At 42.1% G+C, this 21,873-nt stretch overlaps 1 protein-coding gene across 3 annotated transcripts; it reads right to left on the reverse strand.

Annotated features, from left to right (window-relative positions):
- Window positions 1–1,443: 1,443 nt before the first annotated feature.
- On the reverse strand, window positions 1,444–19,228 carry slco1e1 (solute carrier organic anion transporter family, member 1E1). 3 transcript variants are annotated; one of them, XM_033615165.2, is made up of 16 exons: window positions 19,097–19,228; window positions 18,749–18,876; window positions 17,382–17,531; window positions 13,441–13,582; window positions 13,149–13,281; window positions 12,460–12,584; window positions 10,006–10,152; window positions 9,651–9,749; window positions 8,727–8,960; window positions 8,419–8,583; window positions 7,649–7,844; window positions 7,339–7,504; window positions 5,996–6,180; window positions 4,044–4,108; window positions 2,448–2,565; window positions 1,444–2,340 (listed from the first exon to the last, which is right to left on the reverse strand). In XM_033615165.2, the coding sequence occupies exons 3-16, from the start codon at window positions 17,481–17,483 to the stop codon at window positions 1,842–1,844; spliced, it is 2,376 nt and encodes a 791-aa protein (XP_033471056.1). In that variant the 5' UTR covers window positions 17,484–17,531; window positions 18,749–18,876; window positions 19,097–19,228; the 3' UTR covers window positions 1,444–1,841. The 3 variants fall into 3 exon arrangements, with proteins under 3 accessions (XP_033471056.1, XP_033471057.1, XP_033471055.1); XM_033615166.2 differs by having other exon boundaries at window positions 18,749–18,816; window positions 19,097–19,196; XM_033615164.2 differs by lacking the exon at window positions 19,097–19,228 and having other exon boundaries at window positions 18,749–18,959.
- Window positions 19,229–21,873: the final 2,645 nt, after the last annotated feature.

Here is a 21,873-nt window from a genome sequence, read left to right on the forward strand (position 1 = left end):
ACACTCCATTTCCATCTTCAGTCTGACATTGCGTCCTCTCTAACCTATTTCCGTGGGGGAGGGAGATTCGATTTTCCATTACCAGTCATAAAGACCAATGTATTCACCTAAATCTGATGACATTTTAAGTCTACACTTATGCGTAGCCATGCAAACATATTGGTTTAGCTGGGTTTTTAAGAGTGGAGCTTAGCAAACAATTTACTATAGGTGATATTAAGAAGAAATAACAATTTAGAATAGTATTAGCATCTATCTTGTCTACAACACTCACCATCAGTGACAGCTTGACAACTGTGTGAGTCCCGCTTGTGGCACTGACTGGCCAATCATGCTCCACCTCAGTGTTTTTGTTTTTGTTTTTTTCCAACAGAAAAAAATGCTGTTTCATGTCATGATACCAGACAAAAACAGTCAACTTGGTGGAGTGGGCGGATCCAAAGGTCTGAACACGGGCATGTTTTTAGCTCTGTTGGCACTGCTAAAGCTGCTAGCCACCATTTTGGCTCAGCCTCCACCATGTTTGCTTGTGACATAAGAGGTGAGAGCCATATGGAGACAGTCATGGCTCCAGACTGTGAATGTCGTATAAATACCAGAAACTCTTCTTCATTCTTATTTCACATTCCTCTTCACATCAGCTTTGTTTCCATTTTAATTTGGGCTTTGAAGCTCCAATACACAGGCTCTATATGATTAGTATTCCTCTGGCGATGGACATAAGAGGGTTCAAATGTCACAGGGGAATGATTAGTAGATACGTAGCCAGAGTCAGTAAAGGTAATGGTGCTGTGGCCTCTGATAATGACTGTTCATGTTCATTACATCATTAAATGGGGACTTGTCCAATACTACATGATGTACTATTTAAATGAGAGATACTGTACAATACCTTTGCACAGTTTGAGGAATGTACATCCAGCTCACAGTCGCAGAGATCTTGGTGGAATAACAGCCTAACTGTTCAGTGTGTGGTCTCTGTCTGGCCCATCATGCATTCATAAAGAGGGGCTGATCTTAGATATGGTGGGCGAGCCATGTAGCTGCTCCATTTGCAGCTATACATACTTGGTACAAGACGCGTTCAGGCACATGTAAAGGAAAAGAGAGAGCTCTTTTCTTCCTCTGGCTGGCAGTGCCTTTCCTGGCGCATTGTGCTGATTAGGATACAGCTCCACCACATCGGCGTAGTGCCGCAATTGTACTTACAAGTGCAGTGCTTGTTAGAAAATAGTGTTTCCCATGAAGACACCCATAAGAGTTTTGTCAAGAGCTGGAGGTGGCACGAAATTTGATAGAGGCAATGGCCTTGTAATCGTCTATGCAGAAAAAACCCTGGCATCATTTTCACGATATTTGTATCCTCAACATCACACTGTGGTAGCCCTGGCTTCATGTATGTTGTTGAGACTCTACATAGATAAAATCTGACAATAAATATCACACATTCAAGGATTCATTTATTGACATGAAAGGAAAAACCATTAAGTTTACTCTAAAATGTTTTGGGCCTTGAAGGGCTGCTGTGCAATCAGGTGCATACATGAGTCTATAATTTGAATCGTTGGTCGATGTGCACGCTCAGTGCTATTCCATTTTTTATTCCAAGTATTGCAGCTATTTCTACAGCTGTGAAAGGGATCACTGGTGGCCCATTTCCTCTTCGGACTAACTTCAACATAATGGCACTACACTGTAATAAAAGAGGGGGGAAATAGTGTTAGCCTGAAGTGTGCTATAGCTCAGATGAAAAGTCCCTCTTGACAATAAATGTGACTTTTGGCCAAACTCAGTAACGTTTCTAGAATGGTCCCCACTTGTTAGAGACATCGGTAAACACCTTAGTTTACTTGGCCGTCAGTTTCTTTGCTGTGTGTTGTTTCATTCTCTAACTCCTTGTCATCTGTGACATGGTCCTCTTTTTCCACATGTGCATTCGTCTCTTTGCAGACCTCGTCTTTTCCCTCCTTCACCACCTCCTCTGACTTCAGTCCGTCCATCTCTATCTTTGCTTCTTCACTTGGAAGTGGAGTTAACTCCACTGTCACAGATTCGAACTGTTGCCTCTTCTCAGTGTTCTTTGTGGAGCTGAATCTGCGGCCTTGAGGGAGCTGCTCCATTCTGTGAACCTCCAGTTCTGTTGTGGTCCTCACCCAAGCTTTGGGAACGTAAGGCCGTTTGGAAATTTTAGTAGCGCTACGGTTTGTCTTAAGTTCAATTTCCTTCGTCTCTGTTTCCTGCTCTGGTTTTTTAAACTGTCGTCTGAGGAGGACGATGACAGCAATGATGAAGAAATATGAGGAACCACTGAGACATGTGATCAGACCCAGGAAGACCAGCCTGGAAGACAAAAGATTGACAAAAGGCAATAAATGTCAGAAGTATCTATTACTGTGGCATCTGAAGTGGTGGAGAAAAACTAAACACTTTTTCAGTCCATGGCGTACCTGTACATGTCAGAGTCATAGATGCGGCAGGCCCCTCTGCCCCCGCACTTTTTGATCGACCACTTCAGGCAAGTTGAATCAATCAGGGCTCCGAAATACACTGGTGCAGGAAGTCCACCTACAGACAAGGTATCACCCAGATATGTACTGTTACAATATTGCAACAGAGAGAAATATTGTGTCCCTCAATGGTATTTCTTATATTATCTAAAGACTAATCTAAACTAGACTAATGCTGGGTTCACACCAGACGCGAAAGAGCCACAAACCACAGCAATTTTCCACAAAGCGGTGCCCTGTTCCTTTCACTGCCTATGTCAACCAAGTGGATTGTTTACACTGGATGTGGCACCAAGCTCCCTGCATTTGCAGTGGTAGTTTCAGCATCTTGTTATTTTTTCTGTGAGCGGCAACCAAATCTGGCAAAAAAAGACTAAATCTCTTATAAACTATATAAGGGATATCATGTATGATAAAAAATGATCTGATGGTACCTCTCTCCATGCTGTTCTCCTGGAGTTTCCATTTTTCTGATTTTTAAGTGCCATGCCATTGTTCCGATGGCCCAAAATTCCAAAGCCCCTAATGTCCCATTGGATCAAATGCCCATTTCTCTGACAGCTCATTATCTTAAAAAAACAACCAAAAAAAACAGCCATTGTTCTGAAGTCTTGTTTCTCTAAAAATACAAAATCCAAGGAATTACTTTCAGTGTCAGCAGCGTTTGAACGTAGGTGTTTTTCACCAATCCATCCCTGCTTTTCCAGCTGCTTTTGTGCTACCAAATGTGAGTGTTTTAAACTAAAACTTGATCTTCTTCCAACCAAGTGTTTTTTGTGCCTAAACCTAACCTCACATTCACCACAGCATTGTTGACAAATGTAATGTTTTAATGTATCTGCTAGAAAAAATATACAAATGTAACATATCTAGTGGTTTATAGAAACATACAATGCAAATATTATTTCTAGCAACTGGGTTGTTTAACTGCAGGGAGTGTGTATTTTTGGAGAAACATGACACTGGAGCGTTTATTTTTGAGATAATGGGCTGTCAGAGAAGTGGACTTCCAGTCCAATGGGACCTTTGTCAGACTAACAGGGCTTTGGAATTTTGGGCCATCGGAACAATGGACAGTCCTCAATTTCTACCCTCAACATGAGGAAATTTAATACTCTGACCATTTAGTAGACAGAGCCCAGTAGCTATTCCTGCTGTTTGTGATTGGGATTTTAAAAGTATGTAGGCCCACTTGTTCCATATATTTGTCAGTTGTGTCAAAACAGAGAGCAAGACAGACGAGCAGACACATATACAGACTCTAGCAGACACATATAGAACTCTATGTGTAACAAGGACTTGAATTGCTTGTTGACCTGCGCAGAGAAAAGCGCATCTGGTGTGAACAGCCAGGTGACTCCTCATGTGATAACTGACGTATCGCAAGGCTTCCACCTCCAGTGTGAACCCAGCATAAAGGTGACATTTTTACCAGCTTTACTTTGGGGAGCAGAAACTGTGCTAACATTAAAAACCAAAACAAGTCCAAATCAAATAAAATTGTACTGTTCATGTACCTAAACGAATGAAGCTTACCAAGAGTCCTTGTTGCTAAGGCCTGCATACCCAGCGCAAGAGATTTAAGCTCTGGTGAGATGCATCTGTGATTACAAAACAACACCAGGTCACTTATATATACTACTTCAAAGAAAGTTGCTTCATCAGACAGTGTCTTTAAAAGCATTGTTTGACATTTGGGGTAATAAATATACTTGCTTTCTTGGTGAGAGTTACATGAGAAGATACAGTCAAGTCCATAATTATTTGGACAATGATACAGTTGTCATCATTTTGGCTCTGTACACCACCACAATGGGTTTTAAATGAAACAATGAATACCTGCTTAAAGTGCAGACTCTCAGCTTTCATTTAAGGCTTTTTTAAAAAATGTAGTATGAACCGTGTAGGAATTACAACCATTTCTTCACACAGTCCCACGACTTTAAGGGCTCATAAGTATTTGGACAAACTAACATAATCATCAATTAAACAGTCAGTTTTAATACTTGGTTGCAAATCCTTTACAGTCAATGACTGCCTGAAGTGTTGGACACATAGGCATCATCAGATGCTGGGCTTCTTCCCTGGTGATGCTCTGCCAGCCCTTTACTGCAGCCGTCTGCACTTCCTGCTTGTGTTTTGGGTGTTTTGCCCTCAGTTTTGGCTTCAGCAAGAGAAACGCATGCTCAGTTGGATTCAGGTCAGATGATATGACTTGGCCATTGCAGAACATTCCACTTCTTTGCCTTAAAAATGTCTTTGGTTGCTTTTGCAGTATGCTTCAGGTCAATGTCCATCTGCACTGTGAAGCATCGTCCAATGAGTTTTGAAGCATTTGGTTGAATCTGAGCAGATAATGGTGCCCCAAACACTTCAGCTTTCATCCTGCTGCTCTTCTCAGCAGTCACATCATCAATAAATACAAGAGAACCAGTTCCACTGGCAGCCATACATGGCCATGACATAACAGTACCTCCACCATGCTTCACTGATGAGGTGGTGTGCTTTGGATCATGAGCAGTTCCTTCCCTTCTTCCTTCTCTTGTCTTCCCATCATTCTGGTAGTTGATCTTTGTTTTATCTGTCCATAGTATGCTGTTCCACAACTGTACAGGCTTTTTAGATGGTTTTTGACAAACTCTAATCTGGCCTTCCATTTTTAAGGCTAACCAGTGGTTTGCATCTTGTGATAAACCCTCTGTATTTATTCTAGTGAAGTCTTGTCTTGCTTACAAGAGCAGCAGGATGAAAGCTGAAGTGTTTGGGGCACCATTATCTGCTCAGATTCAACCAAATGCTTCAAAACTCATTGGACGATGCTTCACAGTGCAGATGGACATTGACCTGAAGCATATTGCAAAAGCCACCAAAGACATTTTTAAGGCAAAGAAGTGGAATGTTCTGCAACGGCCAAGTCATATCATCTGACCTGAATCCAACTGAGCATGCGTTTCTCTTGCTGAAGCCAAAACTGAGGGCAAAACACCCAAAACACAAGCAGGAAGTGCAGACGGCTGCAGTAAAGGGCTGGCAGAGCATCACCAGGGAAGAAGCCCAGCATCTGATAATGCCTATGTGTCCAACACTTCAGGTAGTCATTGACTGTAAAGGATTTGCAACCAAGTATTAAAACTGACTGTTTAATTGATGATTATGTTAGTTTGTCCAAATACTTATGAGCCCTTAAAGTCGTGGGACTGTGTGAAGAAATGGTTGTAATTCCTACACGGTTCATACTACATTTTTGAAAAAAGCCTTAAATGAAAGCTGAGAGTCTGCACTTTAAGCAGGTATTCATTGTTTTATTTAAAACCCATTGTGGTGGTGTACAGAGCCAAAATGACGACAACTGTATCATTGTCCAAATAATTATGGACCTGACTGTAGATAACACACTCACTTCAGTTCAGATCATAAGAATGATCTACAGTAGCACTAATATTCCTAGTTCTAACTATTTTCCTCTTGCCAGTAACGGGTGCACAGACCGTATGATGACCATGTAGCCAGGTGTGGCTCCCAGAGAGTTGATGAAGGAGCTGAGAACAGAAACAGCCATGTAGGAGGTGAAACTGCGGCTGCAGTCCTTTGCATGAGGACACTGGCCCAGCCTCACAGACGTACTGCTGCCTGCTGGGAAGGAGGCGGACACACAGCTGCAGTTGTGGAAGACCTGGTAACGAGAGAGAAGCCGCAATGTAGGGGGATAACTCACTGGGAATTAATGATTGATAAACTTATCATCCATCAGTCATTAAATTAGTGAGAAACTAGTCCATAACCATTGGTAGCTTTGTCACCTACTACCTATGCCAATCCTCAGTGCCTATGTGCAGTTTCACATTGACCACGTCAGTGAGTAGAAAAACGTGGGGCAGACAGAATGACTGAGTTTCTGTAATTATGTACAGCATACCATACCATGACTTAGTTATACCAAAAATTAGAAAACAAACCCCAAACATTCGGCCACAGGGGGAGCCACAGCGATCGGTCGCATTTTAGCTATTTTTAAGCATTTCTCTGTTGTTATAGCGCCACCCAGTTGCCAATTAGAGTTAAATTTCTCCAGTCACCTTGAGGCATCCTGTTCTACATATCTACCAAGTTTAGTAAAAATCAATATGGCGGTTAGGCCTAGATAAGAAATTAGCTCTCTAGCGCCCCCATTTTGTTTGATGGGGTCAATAATGGAGGGGTCCCCTCAGATTATGTGTGGTCATATGCCTACAAAGTTGCGTGGTGATCGATGAAACTCTTGAGATGTTATACACCTTTATGTGATGAGCCACGCCCTCCGCAATATTCATTGCGGAGGGTGTGGTAAGTTTTCCAACTTTTGCCAAGAGGGAACTTTAGATATTGGTCCCTAGATTATGTTCACCGAGTTTCATGCAGATCGGTCAAACTTCCTAGGAAGAGATCGATTTTAAGTGTTTTTCTAAAAATTCAAAATGGCGGAAAGTCTATATAACTGGAAGTTATGGGATCTTGAGGCAAATTTGTTCCTTGTGAGGAGAGGCATCTCTGTGCAAAGTTTCATGTCTCTACGACACACGGGGCATGAGATATGTCCATTCAAAGTTTGCAATTTTAATCGGTTGCTATAGCGCCCCCCTTTGGCCAACTGATGTAATATTGCTTCATTCACATCCTCCCATGACCCTCTACCACTGTGCCAAATTTCACATGGACTGACCAAGTCAGTGAGGAGAAAAACATGGAACAGGTACACAGACACACAGACAGAGTTTTGTCATTATATAGTAAGATGTGATTATTTATATAATTCTGACATGTGGTCTGTGACAATTTCTGTGTGTAGTCCTACTGTGTTCTTGCCGTATCCACTGGAGCTGAGGCAGCCAGCCATACATGGAGAGATGTAGGTGATGCCGCTGTCTGAGCACACGGGCTCCCACTCCTCTGCTGAGCACGAGCAATCACTGTTACACTCTGAGAAAAGCGTATTCCCGTCAGATGATATACCCCGTGTCCTGCAAAGTATAGTTTACATTAGCTGCAGGTTGCGCCTCTGAAAAAATCTGAATCGTAATTTAAGGCTGTAATAAATATTCTCTACAGTACTTTATTTTGGTTTGTTAAAGCCGTGGTCATCTTCATGAACCCTCTGCACTGACCCGTTGTATGAGATGGTGAGTCCAGCCATGGGAATGTTGTCACACTTGGTGCCGAACTTCAGCAGCAGGAGGAGGTACGCCATGAAGGATGTGGCAAAGGAGAGCTGTGCTCCTGACACCAAACTCAGTTTGTACCTCTTCATCAGCAGCCCTCCCAGAAAGATCCCCACCGCCACCGCTGGCAGGTTCAACACACCTGGAGGAGAAACACAAGGGGGTCTAGACACTGGGAGACACCTCTTACAGTAGGACGTCTCTCACTATCAGACACCCTAGATATTTTTTTTTCTATTAGTCTTTAAGACTCGTGGAGATTGTCTTGACGATTTTGTGTTCCTCACTCTGCCTTGATTCCCATTGTGCCAAGTCTGAAACACCTTTTGCAGAGAATACACCAAACATTGTATGCTTTGCCGTGTACGGGTTCAGACAGTAAATCGCAGAATTCCCTATGTCTACCGGGGTACTTTAACAGCTAGGTAGGTCTCATACACTGGCCATAAAAAAACATATTGTCAGAGAACAAAACAGCCATCAAACGACAAAACATTCTTTACAGCACCAAGTTAACCAAGCTCAACAACTCCTACTGGTGAACAAGTGGACAACAGAGATGAACCATTCTGGCGATGTCATCACCTAGCCTGTTGAAAGGTAGCTGTGCTCTGCTGGTGAAAAGTGAAATTCTGTCTAGTATATGAACAATCAATTGCAGTAGGTGTAGGAGGTTTTCTACATACAGAAATTATGTTAATGCACTTCATTTTCACCTATGAGGAAGTTGGCTCTGGAGGCAGACTGTCCAAACTGCTGTTCCATGTATTTGGCTTTGAAGGTAAACAGGCCGATGAAAGAGTTGAACTTCAGGATGCTCCCACAAAGGAGCAGGAAGTAGGCAGGAGTTCCCAACAGGCGCTTCAGCGAGGGGAGAAACCCTGTGGAAGGACGTCCCGTAAAAATAAAAGCAATGACCATAAACCTGCACACAAATCTGTACTTGATATGTCAATCTGAGCTGGAAATGCAACTGAGCGTCATCAGTGTTCTGTTGTGGGAGGAAGAAGAGGTTTGTCTCAACCTTTAGCGATGTCAGTCAGCTTGAGGTTGTGATTGTTGTTGGGGGCGTCCTCTCTACCGTCCAGGGTCTCACTGTTGGGTACTGGCTTGCCCTCGTCTCCCTCCTGCTTTTGCAGCGAGCGGGGCAGGAACCAGAAGGGAATGCTGGAGATGAGCAGGAGGGCGGAGGACACCATGAAGCCCATCCACCAGGCGCCCACCCAGCGGGCATCTTTCGGAGTGATCGTCACACTTTCTGGATGCACGAAGAAAGCATTTGAATGAGTGCAGCAGGAGGCCTGATGTGTGTTTAAGTTTCACTTTTTCACAAGTGACATTTGGAATATCAATCTGTCTTCAGTCTTTCACGTGACTGTGCTGGACATCAGATCTTTTTTGGGAAAATAACAGGCTAATATTATCAGGGCTGGGGGACTGCGACACTGCACATTTTAGGTGGAATGATTAAATTTGTTTGACACATTAATTATTGATTTTACTTTATCTATCTGTGAGAGTCGAGACAATTCCTCAAAGGGACACTCAGAGGAGTCTTCACTAACATGTTCTGACAGGTTTGAGCCTATTTTTATGGTGGCGTGCCCGATGAGCAGCAGGCTCGGAGTAAAATCAGTCTGAAACAAAAAACTGGAGTCCTTACGTTTCTCCTGTCACAACATGAAGCTTTCTTTGGTTACACTTTATCGGCCTCTCTACACAGGGGGTGTTTCATTCATAAGTTTAGGTAAGTTTTAAACAGTAAGTCGTTGACTTCAGAAACAGGTAGACAAGAGCAGGCTTCTCATTTCTAGCCCATGATGGTCCATTTTGTCTGCTGAAATGAAGACTGTCAATTGCAGATTTTATCAGCTGCAGGTAGCTAACTGATTAGCCTAACGTTAACTGATGATAGACACTTCCTGCAAAACAAACGCATTCCACTTACCAAGATCTACAAATCCAATATCAACATATATTTTGGCACAATAGGAGCCCAGGAGGAAGCCAAACATGGGTCCCAGGAGAGTAATGGTCTGGAGACAAGCTGCAAATCATAAGGAGGAGAAGGAGGATGAGCTGAAAAGAGACATTTTAACAGAACTCCAGTGGGAATATATTTGCTAAGAGTTAAGACACTGTCACACTAGATCGCAACATTTCAAAATTTGTGAGATATGCACATATTTGAGTGCATTACTTTTGTTTTTAAAGATATATTGAAGTGTTGGTATTTGACAATATTTAACATGTGAACTCTGCCACTGCCCACTGGAAACCCCAAATGAGTTATGTTATCTTACCTATATAGAAGGGTGAGTTCTCTGCTTTAGCAAAGTCGTCGATGTAAGAGATGCCCAGAGGTGCGACTGGGGTTTCTCCAATGCCCCGCAGAGCGTTGCCCAGGAACACATAGATCCACATGTGGGACCCAGACTCTCTCACACAGGCTCCATAAAACACACACAATAATATTGATGATATTGATTTTGTTGCAAAGATCTGATACTCTATATACTCTGTACTATCTCTGATGTATTAAATGTTTATAAATGTTTAAAATCACCAACGTCTCCCAAACTCAAATGCAGATAAACATCTTTACAAGTAGTTTGAACCACGTGGTCCATGTGTGTATATGTGTGTATTGACTGCACCATTCATAGATTGGCCCAGTCTCCAGAAGAAAATGTTGGCATTGTACTTTTCTGCAAACCACAGATATGTCACATTTCCACATGTCAAATGTATCATATTTTACGGTGTCGTAATATATGAACTGACGTTGTCATAGGGAGGTGAAGCAGGGAAGCAAGGAAGTTGCAGACCACTGTTCAAGACCAACAAAATGAAAAAAACAGTAGTTTTCAGCAAGCCATCGCTGTATTTCAAGCGGCTTTTTATCCACCAAATGTGGATGTTTTTTAGAAACTCAATACTGCATGGCTATGAAAAGCGATCATTTTATATCAAGACATTGCTGCGCTTCCTACCAGGATAGCGCCGCAAAAAGTGGTTGTTTTTTATTGACAAATGGCTGTGTTTTCAATATGTTCTCACTCTGAAGTTGTTGACTGGCAGTGACTTGCAGCGTCGGACACAGATGAAAAAAGCCATCCGTTACTATCGGCATGATACGTGGCCAGTTGCCGTTATATTTTCAAGGTGTAAGGGGGAAATACTGAAGACAAGACGAAAGGTTAAGGCGGTGAAAGTCCGAGTGGGGCAGGTGGGATGGGTGGTGGATGCGTCCAATGAACGACTTTCACCTGGGAGAATTCATGTTGTTGTATTGACGTAGTGCATTTATTTTGAAAGAGACTGTATGTTAACGTTAATCTCCTGTGAAAACAGAAGTGTATTTTGAAAGAAGATGATGCATTTAACAGGCAGAACTTGACACGGTGTCCGAGAATGTCAACAACCAACGCACCCAGGGTACCTTGCACGTCGTATCTGGACGTGGAAAGTCCATGACCAAACGTTAATATGTGACGAGGTCAGAGCGAGAATGTGTTTGTGTTTTCTGCCGGAATAGTGCCATGAAAAGTGTTGTTTTTTGTTTTTTTTTTACCAAGGCATCACTGTGTTTCTTTTTCCAGCCATAACCGAGTGCTTTTTGTGCATAAACCTGACCACACTTTAACCACAGTATTGCTGAAATGTAAAGTTTCAACATATCCACTACATAATAAATGTAAACGTGACATATCTCGCAGAAATGTACAAAGCAAACATTTTTCATGGTGATTTGGTTACACAGATTCTTCTATTAATTTTGTTTCTAAAAGAAGGTGTTGGTGCATGTGTATCACAAACCCCTCCCTATTCACAAGTTACTGAGAAAGAGAAAATGAAGTCTGTGACCTCAATTATTAAGTCTACCTTAAACCAGATGTAGGAATACAATGTGGTTTTGATTCAATATCAGTGTAACAGGATGCGGTTTAAAGCTTGTATATCACGGCATTGTGACTTCCATATTTTGTTTCTTTTCAAATACATCTCATCAGAGCAGCAGAACAGGATCAATACAATACTTTCTGTGGCTGTATGATGTGATTTATGTGAGGGAAATGATTAATTATGGCTCAACAATAGAAAGACTGAAGTAACATATCAGCTGAAGCCCATCTCAGGGAAGTAAAACTGATAAACAGATATGTGTCCAAGCTGAATTTATTACCAGAAATATGTCTGCTTTCTCAGTGATGCTCGTAAATAAGATCTGATGGTCCCACATATTATTCTTTCTGTCTTTTTCAAGCTTTCATCTCATGTTGCCTTGCTCTGCAGTCCACATACAGAATGACTTCAGCAGCTCTGTGCAGAACATAGACAGCACGGGAGGTGAGTGGCTTTGAAGGTCAGACCAGGATCAGTGCATTCCAGGGATGGTTGGAAGAATGCCAGTAACTTGTTAAGGCTTTTTAACCAGGTTTCATGTAAGTCTCTTTCATGCTGCCGGTGTCGTTTGTTGTTCACTGGCCATAGCAAAGGTATCTTGTATAGTTTGTCCTGATTGATTAATCAATTTCAACTCGTACCTAAGTATAACTGTATACTGTTTGTATGCTGAAGCTGCGCAAGGTAAATTTGAATTTTGACTGTACCAGCTGGCATGGAAAACATTTTGAGTGTATTTTGTTCCATAAAACTGTTTCCTATTGTAGATTTAAATGAAGAAATGTGGAATATGACAGTGGAAATCATTTAAAGGCACCCATTTGACCCCAGTGTGCAGCCCCGAGTCTTACATTTGTTGCGCTCCACAGAAGGCTCCATCTGAATTTCAGGTACTTCTGTTTTCAGTGGATCTGCACAGGCGGCGATGTTCGCAGTGTCATTCTGGTAAACCTGAATGACTGTGTTGTACTTGTAGCTGTGAAAACCACAATGAGACATTAAAGGAATACTTCATCTCCCAGATGATCGTTTGTATATCAGTTACTCACCCTATGTTACTTTGAGTTTGTGAAGAAAACTTTGTTTTTCCTCGCATGCTTCAACGGTAAAAGAAGAATCCATGAATGGAGAAAATTTTTGATGAATTGAAGTCATAGGGGTCCTAGTGTAACAACAACTAAAACTATATCAAAACATACAATTTATTAACTTAAACACAACTCGAGACTTGGATTACAGTACACAAGTTGTGTGAAAGTTTGTCAATGGATGTTTTGATATAGCTCTATTTCTGTTAAACGTGGACCCCGTGACTTACGTTCATCAAGGATTTTGTCCATTTGTAGAGTCTTCGTTCACCATGGAGACATGCGAGAACAACAAAGTTTTCTTCCAATATTCAATGTAACATGAGATGAGTACTAGAAATTGATATACAAATGGTCATTTAGGAGGTAAAGTATTCCTTGGACAAAGATCATTTGATCAAGATCATTGTTTTGCAAAAGTTTCTGAAAATAAGGTATTTGTTGGCGTTTACCGGCCCATGAAGAAGTGCGTCAGGCCAGTGAGAAAGGCCCCCACAGCCATGAGGAAACAGCCCACAGCGATGAATCTGGGCCGATGTAGCTTCGCCCCAAAATGGCTGACCACAGCAAGAAACAACAAGTTGCCTATCTCCAAGAAGGAGAAACCAAGAGAGCAGAGGAAAATAAATTATATATTTAGAAAACATCAGGTACAGAGTCAAAGGGGAAAAAAGTGTCAAGAACAAAAGTTAAAATAAATAAATAAATAAAAAATTCAGAATTAAATAAAAATATAGATGGTACCCATCTCAAAACTGCCATCTATGAGTCCAATGTGTGTGCTGGAGAGGTCGAAACGTCTCTCAATTTGAGTGATGGAGCTCTTCATGTAGGTTCCCGTCAGAGCCTTGGAGAAGCAGGCGAAGGACATCGCCACAATAAACAACTAGAAAACATGAAGGGAAATATAAGTCATCAAAATAGCCTAATAATTCATAAATTTAACAGACAAGTACTGCATGATGTAAATGTTATTTTCTAATAAATATCCACCATTTCATGCTTTGTCTACTTTGATTTTTCATCTTAAATGTTTAAACAGTTCAGTTTGATGTATTGTTATCATAGAAACATTGATTAAAGCCACTTAAACAAAAATACTCAGACTAGGGTGGCTCTCCATGCCTCCTGCCTCCTGCCTCTTCCATAGCAGCCTCCACAGTCTGTGTGTGGGCACCCTGGAGTCCCTTTATTACTCAGTTAATTCCCATTGGGGATTATTGCATTTCTCCTGCATGTACAGTATTTCATCTACTGTATTATGCTGTATTGCTACAGAGGCTTTCATTCTCAGCTTAAATTTAATTTTTTCCGCAGTCACTCTGACAGATATGGACTACTTTGGGCTAAGAACTCTCTTTAAAATCTCAATCAGCGCTCATAAAACTGTATACATATTTTGTGCGGATTTTTTTTTTGTCATTGCTGATTCTGAGAATTTGCTTTGCAACCCAGTATCTACACACATTAATTCAAGGTAGCCTTGAATAAAATTGTTGTATAGATCCATCCATCCATTTTCATTGTAGGGCAAACAGGCAGAGGCAGGCACACTTTCCAGCTCTTCCTGGGGGACCCCAAGGCGTTCGCAGGCCAGATAAGATATGTAATCCCTCCAGCATGTTCTGGGTCTGCCCCGGGGCCTCCTACCAGTGGGATGTGCCCGGAACACCTCTAACAGGAGGTGCCCAGGAGGCATCCTCATCTGATGTCCGAACCACCTCAACTGACCCCTTTCGATGCAAAGGAGCAGCGGCTCTACTCCGAGCTCCGAATGCCCGGGCTCCTTACCCTATCTCTAAGGCTGAGCCCAGCCACCCCACGAAGGAAACTCATTCTTCCGGTCACTACCCAGAGCTCATGACCATAGGTGAGGGTTGGGACGTAGATGGACCAGCAAATTGAAAGCTTCGCCTTCTGGCTCAGCTCCCTCCTTACCACAACAGTCCAGCCCAGTGCCCGCATCACTGTAGATGCTATACCAAACTGCAGATCCACCTCACGCTCAATTCTACCCTCACTCGTGAACAAGACCCCGAGATGTACAGTACAGGCCAAAAGTTTGGACACACCTTCTCATTCAATGCGTTTTCTTTATTTTCATGACTATTTACATTGTAGATTCTCACTGAAGGCATCAAAACTATGAATGAACACATGTGGAGTTATGTACTTAACAAAAAAAGGTGAAATAACTGAAAACATGTTTTATATTCTAGTTTCTTCAAAATAGCCACCCTTTGCTCTGATTACTGCTTTGCACACTCTTGGCATTCTCTCCATGAGCTTCAAGAGGTAGTCACCTGAAATGGTTTCCACTTCACAGGTGTGCCTTATCAGGGTTAATTAGTGGAATTTCTTGCTTTATCAATGGGGTTGGGACCATCAGTTGTGTTGTGCAGAAGTCAGGTTAATACACAGCCGACAGCCCTATTGGACAACTGTTAAAATTCATATTATGGCAAGAACCAATCAGCTAACTAAAGAAAAAACAGTGGCCATCATTACTTTAAGAAATGAAGGTCAGTCAGTCCGGAAAATTGTAAAAACTTTAAATGTGTCCCCAAGTGGAGTCGCAAAAACCATCAAGCGCTACAACGAAACTGGCACACATGAGGACCGACCCAGGAAAGGAAGACCAAGAGTCACCTCTGCTTCTGAGGATAAGTTCATCCGAGTCACCAGCCTCAGAAATCGCAAGTTAACAGCAGCTCAGATCAGAGACCAGATAAATGCCACACAGAGTTCTAGCAGCAGACCCATCTCTAGAACAACTGTTAAGAGGAGACTGCGCCAATCAGGCCTTCATGGTCAAATAGCTGCTAGGAAACCACTGCTAAGGAGAGGCAACAAGCAGAAGAGATTTGTTTGGGCCAAGAAACACAAGGAATGGACATTAGACCAGTGGAAATCTGTGCTTTGGTCTGATGAGTCCAAATTTGAGATCTTTGGTTCCAACCGCTGTGTCTTTGTGAGATGCAGAAAAGGTGAACGGATGGATTCCACATGCCTGGTTCCCACTGTGAAGCATGGAGGAGGAGGTGTGATGGTGTGGGGGTGTTTTGCTGGTGACACTGTTGGGGATTTATTCAAAATTGAAGGCACACTGAACCAGCATGGCTACCACAGCATCCTGCAGCGACATGCCATCCCATCCGGTTTGCGTTTAGTTGGACGATCATTTATTTTTCAACAGGACAATGACCCCAAACACACCTCCAGGCTGTGTAAGGGCTATTTGACCAAGAAGGAGAGTGATGGAGTGCTGCGGCAGATGACCTGGCCTCCACAGTCACCGGACCTGAACCCAATCCAGATGGTTTGGGGTGAGCTGGACCGCAGAGTGAAGGCAAAGGGGCCAACAAGTGCTAAACACCTCTGGGAACTCCTTCAAGACTGTTGGAAAACCATTTCAGGTGACTACCTCTTGAAGCTCATGGAGAGAATGCCAAGAGTGTGCAAAGCAGTAATCAGAGCAAAGGGTGGCTATTTTGAAGAAACTAGAATATAAAACATGTTTTCAGTTATTTCACCTTTTTTTATTAAGTACATAACTCCACATGTGTTCATTCATAGTTTTGATGCCTTCAGTGAGAATCTACAATGTAAATAGTCATGAAAGTAAAGAAAACGCATTGAATGAGAAGGTGTGTCCAAACTTTTGGCCTGTACTGTACATATTTATCATGTTATAGTGCCAATACTTTTTAAAGTATCTTTTTCGTATCTTTTATTTCTGGTCTGCTGATCAGTGCTTTGCTGTATCTTTAATGTATGCACCAAAAACCAAAGAAAATTCCTTGCAAGTGAAAACTTGGTAATAAATCTTCTGATTCTGATTCTTATGTGTTTTGAAAGATATGCTCTTTTAACTTTGCACATGCTGATGTAGTGCTGCAATCAGAAGATGCTGAGCTCGGGACTGATACTGAAGTGTTTGACAGTGCTGAAAACACATTGAAAATCAGCTCTTGGCTTGATTCTACCTACTTTCGGGGAAAGCATATTTCTGAAAATACTCAACTGACGAAAACATGATGGGAGTTTCACATTTTAAGCATTTATTGCTCCATCTATTATATAGTGGCACCCCCAAGGGGGGGCAGTGGGACCAAGGCCACCCTGATACAATTATTACTGAACCTCCCTGGCGAAAGTAATGGGAGGCTGACATTACTGCGTCACTGAAAGAAGTGGTATCTTGTGACACTAGACAACCTAACGCATCTACTAGTACCAACCATGCCGGCATAACTTGTCAGGAAGGGGCTGAAAAATGCTCCAAAGTTAGGCTAAATTTTGGCAAGAGAACAAGTGGCATAGCCATTTTCAGAGGGGTCCCTTTAATTCTCACCTCAAGATATCTGAATGAAATGGTTTCTATGGGTACCCATGAGTCTCCGCTAAGCCTGAGAAGACTTGCTCTCAGTAAATGTTTTGTTCCTTACAATCAATTTACTCCTTCAAATTAAAGCTGTAAATATATATTTGTCTTTTTAGGAAGAAAACAGCCAATGAATTGCCTAACACGTGTTACATAACACATTGATGTTTTTATCTGGCTCAGTTTCCTCTATGTGAACAACAGAACAGAATGAACTAACAGAATGAACTCTAACTCATGATGAAAAACAGAATAATAAGTAACCAGCAGAGGAGTGTTGATCATAAAAAACCTTCAGTACTTTGAGAGTGGAGATGCCAGGGCGTTTTCCAGTCTGCTGATCAGGGTCACACAGAGCCTGCTGACTGGTCACCTTGTCTCCGTCCTCTACTGCTTTGTCCATCCTACACTCAGTGTGTGTCTGCTGGTCGATCTACCTGCCCTCAGGCCACTGCAAGTAAAGCAGACATAGACAACAGATAAAAGAAGGAGGGTCAAGTTAAAGAAAAGTGTATTACTTTATATTTGTATACTCCTATTTCATACTGTTATTCTTCCTTCTTTTCACTATTTCTCTGTTCTTTACATTGGAGTGACTGTAATGAATCACAATTTCCCCACAGGGATCAATACAGTATTTCTGATTTCTGATTCTAGTCTAGAAACAATATGGCGACTCTGAGGAAGAGGATCAGAGGCCTGTACTACAAAGCAGGATTTGGAGTTAGCGAGGTAACTTCAGTTTTCAGTACTACGAAGCTGGTTGCTCTGGAGCAGCCTGTCGACACCCCGACCTCTGACCAATCAGATCACTGATGAAAAAATTATCCATGGACGAAGGTTCAGAGCGACAGGTAAAAAAGTGGAGCCTACGCATTGTTTTCGGTCAGTAGAATCAGATCATTGTTCCAGGGCTCTATTTCCACTGGTTTTAAAACAGAGCTTCTAACAAACTGAGAGATTATTTACACAGGAGCAGGATTTTAACTTGTGTTTATTTCAGTCAGCAGTGACAGTGCTGTTTTACAATCTGATTCCATCACTGCAGCTCAAAATAAAATGAGACACCTGTGTGATGAGAACTAAAGAAAGAATTGTAGTACCGATTATCCAGATGGTCAATGTTAGGGCTAGTCAAACCAGATAACGGGAAGATATCCTGGCTAAGTTGAACTGGCTTCGTAGTACAGGCCTCAGCTACATATATGATATAAATCACTCATTAAGGTAACAAAAACATGATTCTTACAGTTATAGTTTCAAATGATTATGAACTAATGAAAACACTTACGAATATTTTATTCCATTTCTGCAAATATGTCCCCCTAAATTCTACACACTGGACCTTGAACCACTCATTTCACATAACTTAAATTTACATTTTGTATAAAATATTTCTATAATAGACCACATTAAATGGCACCAAACAAATGTTAATTTTCTCAAACTATAACTGATTGTATAACTATATATTCAGTTATAACTATTATAACTGAAGTTGGCAGTTTATCTACTTACACTAACAATCATCTTGAATTGAAACATTGTAATGCTTGAAACAGATTGCTTTTTACTGATCAACTTATTAGCAGTTTTATGGTACTGAAATACAAAGCCAATCTTGTCACTTGAGCCAAGTGAATGAAAACAGAGCAGCTGTTGTGGTACCTGTGTAAACTCCACCAGCGTCTTCTCCTCACAGTGCTCTCAGCTCAGAAAGCGCCAGGAGCTGCAGGCTGAATCCATATCAGAGAGGAAAATGGTTTCCCATGACAGCTCATTTGTCCTCTGGGAAACTTGAGCAGAGGGGAAATCTGACAGTAAAGTTACTTTAACCAATAAGTTTTGATGTTGAAGGTCCAGTTACTCAGCTCAGCTCTTACATAGTTAACTCAAAAGTGCAGCCGACCTTTAGTCTTTAAAGATCCATTCTGTGACAGTGAGCCAATCACAAAGTTTGTTATACAGAGAAGCTGCAAACTGCAAAGCAACTACTGAGGAAGTTTGACAGTTTACCTAGTGCATCTCCAGGCCGAGGGGACAGGGGTCTCCCCTCTCTTCTTCTTCTGCTCCTCCTTAAGCAGCCATGTGTCTCTCCTCCTGCTGAGAGGAGGAAAACCTGCTCTTCCCAAACTCCTATTCTCCTGTGTGCAGGCAGAGCAGTTACTTGGAACCAGCAGGACAAAAGGCCTCGCACATTTTTATTCCACACACATGCCAGCAAGTCCAGGAGGGGGACAGCAACAAGAGAACAGGGGGGGAGGCGGAGGGGAGACAGATTAGTAACTTCGAACCAGGCCCTTTGGATATTTTTTTCTTACAAGGTAAAATATCAGACGCTTGTTTTAACGGAAGTGAATAGGAAGATCCAAACTGCCTTTCATAAATCGACTGACACTAAATCAACCCCACTCATTCTTTGCATTTTTCTGGATTGCTTTAATGAAGACCTGAAACATGGAACAGTGGTTCTCAGCATTAACAGTGTGTCTCGGTGTGAACACGTGTCGGGGAATGCTGTATTAGTCCAGTGAACGGTGGGGGGTTCAGGCAGCCAGGCAGCAGGTCACTCAATCAGCTTTGGCCCCTCACAAATTCCAAAGATTAAGATTAAGAGCCTTCACATTCCTGCACAGCAACAGTGAAGGAAGTGTTTACCACTTCCCTTCTCTGAAAAATTATACTTGACCCGAGGATTTTGCATTGGGGGCACGTGATGTGCATGTCTTTTGTCACTGTATTTAGTTTCAGGTGCCATCAAACAGGAATGCAGATTGCTACTGCATCAGGGCACATTGGATCATCAGTAACTCTACCTGCTGTATATTAGTAATAGATGCTTTTTAACATTATTTTTTAATTCTACATTACATATTTCCTGTCTGATTGACTTTGGTTAATAGATGCAGAGACACCCTCAGTGACGTTACCTTACAGTGGATATTTTGTTGTATAGAGTACAGCCTGCTGGTCAAAGCAGACAGTGCACACAGGTTTGGGAGCAGTAACACATTAAGGGAAAATAAAACTGAGTGGATGAATGAAATAAAGTGGGATTACACTCTGCAGCCACTTTTTAGGTACACCTGTTCAACTGCTTGTTAATGCAAATATCTAATTGGTCAATCACATAGCATCAACTCAGTGTATTTAGTCATGTAGACATGGCCAAGGCAATCTGCTGAAGCTCAAACCAAGCACTGGAATGGGGAAGAAAGGTGATTAAAGGGACAGTTCATCCCAAAATCAAGCTCAGCTACATTCAGGGCGACCTATTTAAACTGCTCTGGCCTGCCTACTGTTGCTGCTTCCTCTGCAAGATGCTTTGCAACCCACCTCCACCCCAGCTCCTCCTTTTCATGTTGTGTCTGACTTATCAATGTCATTTCTGTTTGTCATTGATGCTGCTCTGTTCTGTTCCCAGGGGGTCTTTGCTGCTACTCTCCCTGCCTCAGGCTTTCCATGTAGGCACATGGAAGGGCAGGGAGGTTTGCTCTCTCTGCCAAAGGCTTTCCTTGTTTGCATGCGGAAGGGCAGAGAGGTGTGCTCTTTCCGCCTTAAGCTTTCCATGTAGGTGCGTGGAAAGACAGAGGCCCCAGGACAGAGCCATATTACCAAATATTATACTGCAAATGGAAATGGAAATGGAAAGTTTTCTTTGACGCAAGTGTTCCTGACTGAAACACATATTTTCCCTTTTACCTGTAGTGCTGTTTATCAACCTAGATTGTTTCAGTGTTAGTTTTGAAGATATCAGCCAGAGATGTCCGTCTTCTCTCTAATATAATGGAATAGATGACATTTAGCTTATGGTGCTCAACGCGCCCAAAAATACTTTTGAATGTTCTTTGCAGAAATCATGACAGAAATCATAAACATTAATGGTGTCCTCCTCAGCTGAGCTGTAACGTTAGCTAGCTCAGTGGTGCAGTGACACAGCTGTTTGAGAGAAGGCAGACATCACCACGCAGAAGGAAGAGTGCATCTACTGCCAGCTTTCCTAGCACCACTGAGCTAGCTAACCTTACATCTCAGCCAAAGAGGATGCCAGTAATCACATCATTATCTAACACTGTCACAAGCATGAGCCCCTCATCCATGAGTAGATGCATGCTTCTTCTGCATGGTAATCTGGTTGGTGGGTGTAGTGTGGTAGAAAGAAAATAGTTGGTGCCATACAGATTGGTTTGAGTTGCTCAGAAACTGCTGATGTACTTGGTTTTTCAGGTACAATCATCTCTAGGGTTTAGAACGATCCAAAAAAAGGAGAAAATAACCAGTGAACAGTAGTTCTCTGGGCAGAAATGCCTTGTTGAAGGTCAAAGGTCAGAAGGAGAATGGCCAAACTGGTTTGCATTGATGGAAAGGTTACAGTGACTCAAATAACCAATTGTTACAACTGAAGTATGCAGAAAACATACATACTGTGAGCATCTCTGAATACACATTTCGAACCTTGAAGCAGATGAGCGACAGCAGCAGAAGACCAAACCAGGTGCCACTCCTGTCAGCTAGAAAACAGGAAACTGAGGCTATAGTTGGCATGGGCTACCCAAATTAGACAATAGAAGATTAGAAAAACATGGGCTGGTCTAATGAGTCTTGGTTCCTGCTATTTAGAAGGTAGGGACAGAATGTACCATAAACATGAGAGCATTGATCAATTCTGCCTTGTACCAACACTTCAGGCTGATCGTGGTGTAATGGTGAGGGGGATATTTTCTTGGCACACTTTGAGTATTGCTGCTGACCGTGTCCATCCCTTTATGACCACAGTGTACCCATCTTCTGAT

This window comes from Epinephelus lanceolatus, chromosome 23 (genome assembly GCF_041903045.1).
Source record: "Epinephelus lanceolatus isolate andai-2023 chromosome 23, ASM4190304v1, whole genome shotgun sequence".
Classification (NCBI taxonomy): Eukaryota; Metazoa; Chordata; class Actinopteri; order Perciformes; family Serranidae; genus Epinephelus; species Epinephelus lanceolatus.